This window comes from Gavia stellata, chromosome 14, assembly GCF_030936135.1.
Source record: "Gavia stellata isolate bGavSte3 chromosome 14, bGavSte3.hap2, whole genome shotgun sequence".
NCBI lineage: Eukaryota > Metazoa > Chordata > Aves > Gaviiformes > Gaviidae > Gavia > Gavia stellata.
The window spans coordinates 19799006-19808855 of NC_082607.1; the positions used below are offsets into that span (position 1 = coordinate 19799006).

Here is a 9850-nt window from a genome sequence, read left to right on the forward strand (position 1 = left end):
TATTTCAACAAACTATAAGGAACATTAAGTTTTCTATAAATAGAAATATTTGCTGTTAATTAATATTAGATCAAGTGTAAATGGGAAAATATTTTGACACCTGTGCTTCCATATTTAAATTGGGTAATGGAGAGATGCCAATACTCCAGAGAAACTACAACCATTTTATTTATGGGTAACAAGAGAAACTAAAGTGGAATGAAAAAAAATTTGTAGTAATTGTAAAAACACTGGAAAAGACACTATAAAAACTTTCATTGCAAACCCACTATAAAATATGTAAAAGCATATAATTATTATATCAAATTATCTGTATTTCCTATAAATATTGAAGTAAATAAATAAAGATCTATTTAACTTTTACCAACTTATGAGTGCATATAACGTGGGTAGAATTTTAGAAAAGTTCTTTATTTTGACCAACGAAGTCAGTGTGAGGGGCTTTACATGACAGAATACATTTCTTAGTATTTTCAGTATTTAGTGAAGCATGAGGTTGCTAAATATTGCTGAATTCAGTACCACAAGAGGTACTGAATCCTTTGTAGATTTATTCCAAACCTAGTACTTCGGGCAAAAATCAAATCTGCATCTGGAAACACATACGCTGCCTCATAAAAGTCAGGATAACTTACAAGAAATTCCTCACATCCATGGTTTAACCCCACAAACGAAAGGTGCTAGCTCTCCAGAGACAAGTGAAGGACCAGCAACTACACTGAACAGTAACAGGATGAGCAATGTCCCAGCACCTCAGTACGGGAAGAACAAGATCTCTGCAAAGACCAAGCAATTACAGTTTCTGAGAGTATTCTGTGTTGTCATTATACGGCCTTTTTCACAGCTCTGCATTCAGACATACCCAGGATACCCACATCTAACATCATGAGGAATCTAACCTGCAGCATCAGCCCTGCAACCTGTAGGGCATCAGTATGTTTCTTGTACTGCATTTTCTCCAATGTGATGCCAAGTCTTACCTTCATTCCTTTAAGACCGCCTTGAGCAAAAACAGGTTCTCCTTTAAGGCCTTTTGGGCCAGGACGACCCTGATTAAGAAAAAAAAAAGTCAAAAATAAATTTCTGGGAAAAATACTGATTTAGTTTTGAAAGAATTTATATTCAGCATAATGAACAAGGCAAACTCCTGGCTCCAGTAAACTGCAAAAGTACCACTGCAGCTTTGTCAAAGAAGCTGTGGTATTATGAGAACTTTAGACTTCCTGCAGCTTTAAAAAAACAAGGTTCTGCAAACCTTTTCTTTGGTATTTTCCTGTTTATATTAGATTTCTCTTTTATTTTAGGCCTTGAACAACTTTTAAGATCCTAATTGAATCTGTTTGACACGGTGTAACCCTCCTGTTCATATACATATCGATGCCATGCAGAGGGACCTGGACAGGCTCGAGAGCTGGGGCTGTGGGAACCTCATGAAGTTCAACAAGGCCAAGTGCAAGGTCCTGCACATGGGTCAGGGCAATCCCAAACATGGATTCAGGCTGGGCAATGAGTGTATTGCGATCAGCCCTGTGGAGAAGGACTTGGGGGTACTGGTGGATGAAAAACTGAATATGAGCCGTCAATGTCGACTCACAGCCCAGAAAGCCAACAGTATCCTGGGCTGCATCAAAAGAAGCATGGCCAGCAGGTCGAGGGAGGTGAGTCTCCCCCTCTACTCCGCTCTCGTGAGACCCCACCTGGAGTACTGCGTTCAGCTCTGGGGTCCCCAGCATAAGAAGGACATGGACCTGTTGGAGCAAGTCCAGAAGAGAGCCACGAAGATGATGAGAGTGCTGGAGCACCTCTGCTATGAACGCAGGCTGAGAGAGTTGGGCTTGTTCAGCCTGGAGAAGAGAAGGCTCTGGGGAGACCTTGTAGCCTTCCCGTACCTGAAGGGGGTCTACAGGAATGCTGGAGAGGGACTTTTTACAAGGGCATGTAGTGACAGGACAAGGGGTAATGGCTTTAAGCTGAAAGAGTGTAGATGTAGATTAGATATAAGGAAGAAATTCTTCACCATGAGGGTGGTGAGGCACTGGAACAGGTTGCCCAGAGAAGCTGTGGATGTCCCTCCCCTCCCTGGAAGTGTTCAGGGCCAGGTTGGAAGGGGCTTTGAGCAACCTGGTCTAGTGGAAGGTGTCCCTGCCCGTGGCAGGGGGGTTGGAACTAGATGATCTTTAAGGTCGCTTCCAACCCAAACCATTCTATGATTTTATCTCTTGTTTAACACTGTAAATAACCAAATTTTGTTTAGAATCAATGAGAGAAGAAACTGGTAGACTGCATGAATCTTCTGAAAGAGCTGCCATTATAATTCTAGATTTAACCAATTTATTTTAATCTTGATCATCCCATCCAATTTATCTGAGGTGATTTCATTTAATTGCCAACTTAATTTGAGAGGAGTTAGCTGATCCAAGCAGCTTTCCTTGCCAAAAATGTAATCCTACAAGCATTACGAAACAGAAATTTGAGCAGCAGGTATGAGTAAATCAGTTACTTTAGAAAGCAGTACCTAAATTTGATCTTATTGCTTCAGTATTTTTCAAGACCATATGAATTTCAAGTCCGGATGACATGTAAAGATATCTTAGCACAGTTTGGAAATGCTGAAACAAATGGCATTATTTACATCCACCCGCTGCATTTTCTTCCTCTTCTTCATGTATATGTACAAAGGAGGTCCATTACACGTACGATTAGTCACACAACCTGTGTTTGTAAGATCAGGCTTCAAATGTGAACAAATATTCAAATATTTGTCAAATATTTTTTGCTTACACTTCAAAAATAACCACGTACTTTTATAAAAGACTGTAATTCCCCAAAGCATCTAAGAGTGGAGTTCTTATAACTAATCCTACCCACTTAAAACAGAGTGTAGAGCATGACCCAGATACCTTCACTTCCTCTACAGCCAATGCAAAAAAAAGGCTATCTCCAAAGACATTTCATCCTGAAAGGCAGAGAGGGAAAAGTGCTCTTGCAAGTACCACTCTCTGTAAGAGGGGAGTCCAGATGAATAGATTACACATCCTTTCTGGAATCAGCATCCACTAACTTGAAATGTGCCAGGTGGAAGATGTTTGACACTTCATGGTTCTTAAAAACTTTAGCATGGTTTCTTCTGCGTTAGCTTGAATACTGCCAGTAACAATGGTATAAGTTGGTGTGGGAGCATACTGAATTCACAGGATCTTCATTTTATTCTCACAGTGGAATTTCAATATGAAAATGATACTGAGCTCTAACAACGCTAATAAATTAGCATTGGATTATTAAGGATTATTAAGGTTCTTCCTAAGTACTTGGGGGTTACTTTCCCAACAGGGGCCTGAAAAGCAAATCCTGGCTTAGTGACTACAAAACACCATACTCGAGTTGGGACGTACAGGCAGCCCAGGTAGGCCAGGAAACCCATCTGATCCAGGAACGCCAGGACTCCCAGTGGTACCATTGCAGCCATCGAGGCCAGGCAGACCTCTAGGTCCGGATTGTCCAGGGTGACCCTGTGTAAAGGGGAAAAAGAGAGGATGACTGACAGGATGCATTATTTTATTAGTAATACTGTCCCCAGAAAACTGATATCTTCCAAATGGCAACACAAAACAAAAGAAACGCACAACTCCCACTCAAGTTCAGTGTATGGCAGACTGCAACAGAATTAGCTTCCGCAGCCAGCATTGTTTATCCTCCCCAAAGCTTAAATCCTAGAACATTGGCTGCATTCATTTAATTACCTTTTTCTCCAAGGGATAATTTTCTGAAGTACATAACTCGTGCATGAGTACGTCCCAAATGGGCAATACTCATCCCAGAGCAGTCTGAAATACACGGCATATAACACAGTGTAGAACAGCACACAAGGGTGCACCTGGCACCAGGAATGGAAGTTGCTCATGTAAAAACAAGGGCAGAGGCAGACTCAACAATACTGAGCATTTATAATTCCAATCTGCTTAAAGTTTCAGTGGCTTCTCTTCCTCTCCAGTGTGGATTTCCTTTAATAGTTCAACAGATGTTACAGCTACAGCATCAGGCCACTCAAGCAAAACAGCTTTTCTTAACTTAAACTTAAAAGCTTAGGCAAAGCAACTGGGAGAAAGACCTAATTAAACTAACAGCATTTAAAATAAAGTAATGGTAATGGTCAATTATTAATCAAGCAGAGGAGAATACAATTGTACCTAATTCTGATTTCACACATCTTTTGCCCTGTATGGCTCTATTAAATTGACTGGAGTTTACTCAGCATGGTACCGGTGCAAAGGAGATCAAAGTTTGAGACTTCAGTTACTACTTCTTCAGCGTCATATGGGTATGTGTAGGCAAAAACCAGAAAGGCAGAAGCGTCAATCACACTACCCAGGTATCACGTAGCTCCTTATTCTATCCTCCTTTTCATAGCAATGAGTTCTGTGGCACTCAAAGGCAGTGTTTTGTGGCAGGAAGAAAACTGAAACTTATGGAGATAGTATCAGTAACTGACAGTTCTCTCCCTCCCCTTTGTACATCCTGATCTTGACTAGTCCCAAAAGTACTTTTGTTTGATCCCAAAGATTCATCCTTAAGATATGGCATTAAACAAGTTATGACTCACACTAGGAAAGTAAAAAAAATAAACATGGATAAAATGGAGATAAAGCAGAACATTAACAATCCTTCATGCCTGACACTTAAAACAAAACACATTTGTGTTGCCAAAGATCCTCCCAGTCCAAGCCAATAGCATATGCTCTGACCAAACGCAATGAGAACTTTGCAGTAATGTAAAGCCTTTTATCTAAGGATCTTAAAATGCCTTGCAAAAATGTGGGAATACTATAATCTTCATTTTACGGATGAGAAGCTGGGGGCACACAGTAGCGAGTGACTTTCCCAAGGATGCAGAGCAACTTAGGCCATAATTACATAAATACTCAAGCTGATCACTGGTCTCAGCTGCTGCCAGGAGGGCCATCGCACACTCACGCTTACTCACACCTACCTCTTCCCTGTGCTGGCATAAGCACAGGCAGAATAGACGAGTCGGAGCAGGAAACCAACACAACAGAGCAATAACTGTTCTGTTTCTTAATGGGGTTAATTTTCAGCCAGATGAGTTCCTTGGTCCAGCTCATTTGACAATTGCATTGCAATTTGTGCCAACAAAATGGAAAGAAAGAGAGAGAGCCTGGATCTGCTCTCTGTCCATCAATAAGGCACAAACTGAATGAATGTAAAGTGTGTCTCCACTACAGGATCAAGGCAGCTCACCCAGACAAGTATAAATTTGAGATTAAACAAGGCCTCAGGACATGGAATGAAGTCATCCCAAAGTATTAGCATCAGGCACCACAGCGTACATAGTACCAGTTGCCCTGATGATTAAAGTCTGTCGAAACACCCACATGCGGTGTACAAGCAGGGACTTGCCAGGCCGTGGTAAAGCGACAGGAGAAGGCTGAAGCACCGATTTATTGGCAGTTATGTTTGTCTCTTAGCAATTATTTCATTTGGTTCCCAAAGCTGGAACAAATGAGTGCCAACCCACCCTCTTCCATCCATGAGCGATGTCATAGCCAAGAGCAACAAGTCTCTGATGGGACAGGTTGTGACCGCAGAGGGAGGCCAGAGCGCTCAATGTCTACCAGGTCTTTCACTTTGTTTACAGCATCAACAAACCCAGAAGCTCTGTGGGACAAGTGCACATGTATCTGGTTACAACATAAGGTGACCAGCTGCAGGGTTTAGTGAAGCTGAACGGCCAACATCTGCCCCTCAGAGCTCGACAACGGGGAGCCAAGCTGCTAAGCCTTTAGTGCTGGCCAAGAGCCAGCCCATGGCAGGCAGCTGACTGATGGCCTCACATCTTGGGAAAGGCTTTGGGTGAGATCTTCTAACTGTTGGACCAACATGGTCTGTAAGCGGCCCAAAGGATTTTGGTATCCTCTTAATATGTGAGAAGGGGTCACAAAGCGAGGACATAAAGTATGCTGACCACAGTGATTTCTTATGTCTATTAAATAAATCTGTGGCCCTGTCACTTAATCGCATAGCACCCATGTTTGTGGTTCTGAGCCAAAGCACGACACAGACCGACACACAAGCACACACATACACATGCTGTCTCTTTTGCTTTAGGAAAAAAATCCACAGGATTTCCTACTTTCTAGTTTATCTGCTACCAGAGTTCACACTACTTTGTTTTAAGAACCCTTCCTGAGGAGATACTCAGCACCCACAACTGACTTCCCTGAGAGTTGTAAAGTTCTGGCTTAAATGAACCTTTTCCCCAGGGATTTAAAATACTGGTTTAAAGAGCTGTTTTGACCTGAAAAATGGTGGTTAATAGTTTCACTGCTCTCACCTCCTCTAATTCCTGTTTTGGCAGATGTGCCAATTCACTACGGCAGAAGGCTTTTACAGGCTTTACTTATACACGGCAGGGTGACTAGTTTACAGACCTGAGTTAAAACACAGGCTGGGAAGATCACTTGTACTCTCTGTTCTCACAAAAGAAGACATTCCTGTGAGACAGATAAGGAAACTTGAACTGTTCATGTAGGCCCTTGCTTTATCCAACTTTTGCTTGTATACTAACACTGTGATCCCAAGGGGACTCTTCTAAATCAAACAGCACAAAGATGATCCCAACAGGAGAGCTCAACAAATATTTAAAAGCAGGGAAACAAATGCAATTAAGGATGAACACAAAACTAATTGAAAAAGCAGTTTCATGGATTGCTACGGCAAAGTGGCCTTTTTACAGCCATGGCGAAGTGCTTGCATTTCCTCTAGAAGGGTCACAAAATAGGGAACTTTGCCACTCCATGTAGCTCTAGCTTTCACGGTATGGGCAACAGCTCACTTCTCATAGAAATATTTCCTTCTACAACTCCTTGGACGGTTCACAAAAAGCTATATACATCTCCTGGCTTGAGTTCCAGCCTTTGCCAGAGGTGTCCTTCCATCTTGTCCTATAGGAAAAAACAAACTTCCCGAGTAGGGCTAAGGATTTGAGGGTTTCTTCTACAGTGTGACACGAAAGGCTAGCAATAAACACATGTAGCTGCTGTATTTACTAGGTTAAAGGGATTAGTCAGGCCAGCTGCAACAACATGATTTACCTGCCACCAGCATTCCCCAAGGGAACTCTGTGGAACACCACTTCTCTTAAGGTCAATAGCGGGATTCCCCTCTGAATCACAGCCTTGCAGTCCTTTGGCCATGACTAAAATATACCTGCCCACACTAACATACCTGCATACTACAAAGAATCTCTCTTCATACTTAGATGTTAATTCTTATGCAGAGAGAGCAATATATTTTCACTTCTCTCTAACATGTATCAGCACACGCATGCTCTCTCCTTTGCTCTGCATTTCGCAGATCTATATAACGTGCATGTGTTCATAAGTTTCACAACAAACCTAAGCTATTCCCTATCCTGAAGTGCAACTGGAAAAAGTATAAATATTTTCTCAAGCAGTGGTGGTTGCTATTTTCCCCTTGGAATGGAAGTATTTATTTCAATGGCTAGAATGTAAACAGTATGAACTAGTTTTTTCTTCCCGCTTTTTCTGTCCTGCGGTTGTGGCACAGAAGAGCCACAGTGGTGAGCACTTTGCTGCTCATGAGCAGCAAAATCTGCCTCTTTCCCATTCGCCCACCTGCAGAATACTGTAAAGCACACAGAGTAGATCTGCATATGCTGGAGGCTTTGAATCCTCTCAGCTACCTCCCCTACTCTCTCCTTGGAACGCCTGTCACTGCCAACTACCTGGCAGTGGTTGTTGCTGTATCTCTGCCTCCCCTCATTGTTGGGAATCCCCTTTCTCCAGAGCTTCATCTGAAAAAATACCCTGAGAACAGCATGTTCCCACAGTGTGTTCAATTAAATTAAGTATTATGGGAACAGCTTGTTCTCTTCAGAGCTAGAGAGTTGGCTGGTGGGAAAAAAAAATAGCAGCAAGGGAGCAGAGCAGGAGAGAAAACAGGCAAGGATGAGCAGAGGGGGAGAGAAGGACAAGGGCCAGGAAGGAACTGGAATCAAGCAAGATCATTTACAGGGCCAACTGTGCATTTTCAGCCAATCTATGAAAACAATTCCGTTTTTGATAGGAAGTAAGAAAACACAGCTCAACTGTTGGAGCTCTTGGCCAGCTGAGGAAGTAGGGAAGATGAGAAAGAGCATGAGTATAGTCTGAAGACACAAGGATACAGAAGATGGAAAAATGTCATCAAGAATAGAAAAAGAATTTTAATACCAGAAGGAGAACACAGGATGAGCTAAATAGTGTAGAGAGAGCAAGGAAGTTTGGGGCAACTTCTAAAGCTGGCCCAGCTAAAACTGCCCTGAGGTAAAGTGTCTGTAAGACATCTTTGCAAAAATCACTGGGGAAAACCAAAGCAAAAGAAAGCTGGCCAAAACGCTCTAGGCACATCATTTTTTGTATGGTAAAGGACACATCTGTCACTAGAATGTTCAAGTTCTAAAGAATGAACGAAACAAACAAAAAATTCCTGATGGTCAGTGAAAGTGGTTACCTGCCCCTATCACCTGGGAAAATGCAGCAATTACCTCTTTCCTGTCTTAGTTTTCTGAAAGACTCAGATCTAAACCAGAACTAGGATGTAGTGGAGAAGCAAGGATTCTCTGGAGAGCCTCAGCTCTCATCACTGTTTTCATTCGCATCATAGCAAAAGAAGATTGAGGGAGACCTGATAACAGTTATCACATACAAGACGACTACTACAAAGTAAAAGGGAACAATCTGCTCTCTGTGTCCATTATGAGTAAGATGAGAACTAAGAGGTTTAAACTGCAGAAAGAAAGACGGAGACCGAAGTTAAGCATTAGCAAAGCTTTTCTAACAGATAAGTTGGAGTCTCCAGCATTACAAGGTTTTAAGAATTGGTTAGGAAAACACATACTAAAAATGGCCTGAAGCACAGCTGATCATGCCTGTTTGACTGTCTGAGGTCCCTTTCAATTCCATAAGTCTATGATTTTATGATACAGTGTTTTCTAGACACGGTGTTGAGAGAACATGGTGCTGAAAGAAAAGCTTATCAACGATGCAGTGGATCCCCATGTAACTCAGGCTCACTTCCTGATACATCTCAACTTCCTATCATCCCATAATAGGATCCAAACCTCTTACAAAACAGCATGGGATCACCAGGTAGACTAACAAACACTGCCATTTCCCTCCAGAGAGAAGCAAGCACTTGCAAGATACACTAGGGCATGTGCTAGGACAGTCTCATTGCGCTTACATGCTTTTGGTTGTGACTAACATTCTGGTGATTTATATTTACGTATGCAAACTTACTGGGATCCCGTTGATGCCTTGAAATCCTGGAACTCCCATCGGGCCCTGAAGAAAAAGAGTACACATTACATTTCACTTCATCAATCTGTGTATTTCAGTTACCTGTGAGATACTTTTCACACCAACATTTTCAGTCTGGGACTTTAACTTTCAAAACCAAAAGGAGCAAACTATCTCATGCAGATTGTCTCTGAGCACAGGGGTCAGTGAAGATAGGAACTGAGCATCTGAGCTTGACTGGATGCCAAATGAGTGTTTCAGGAATGTTTTAATCAGGCAATTTAAAGTAAAAATACAATCTCCTACTGCACATCTGGGGAAAACAAGATGCCAAGAAAATAAACAGTCCAGTATAAGCTTAACTCTCAGTGTCACACATGACCTTCCAAGAGTTTCACCAGGACTTATGGGGTTTTTTTGTCTATACTTGGACAGCACCACCCAGAGATATGCAGACCACCGTATTAACTTCAGTCCACCCCTGGCTGAGTTGCAAGTAATTACCACTTTGTTGGTTCTACTGCTCTGCTCTG

At 42.1% G+C, this 9850-nt stretch overlaps 1 protein-coding gene across 1 annotated transcript in view; it reads right to left on the reverse strand.

The window, feature by feature from the left end:
* Window positions 1-9362, reverse strand: part of COL4A6 (collagen type IV alpha 6 chain) — a 46554-nt gene extending 37192 nt beyond the window's left edge. The window contains exons 1-3 of the mRNA XM_059824270.1: window positions 9318-9362; window positions 3393-3509; window positions 981-1049 (exon numbers count right to left, since the gene is read on the reverse strand). Coding sequence (XP_059680253.1) covers window positions 981-1049; window positions 3393-3509; window positions 9318-9356 — 225 coding nt within the window. The 5' untranslated portion in view covers window positions 9357-9362. The remainder of the gene's footprint in view (window positions 1-980; window positions 1050-3392; window positions 3510-9317) is intronic.
* Between the last annotated feature and the right edge of the window lie 488 nt (window positions 9363-9850).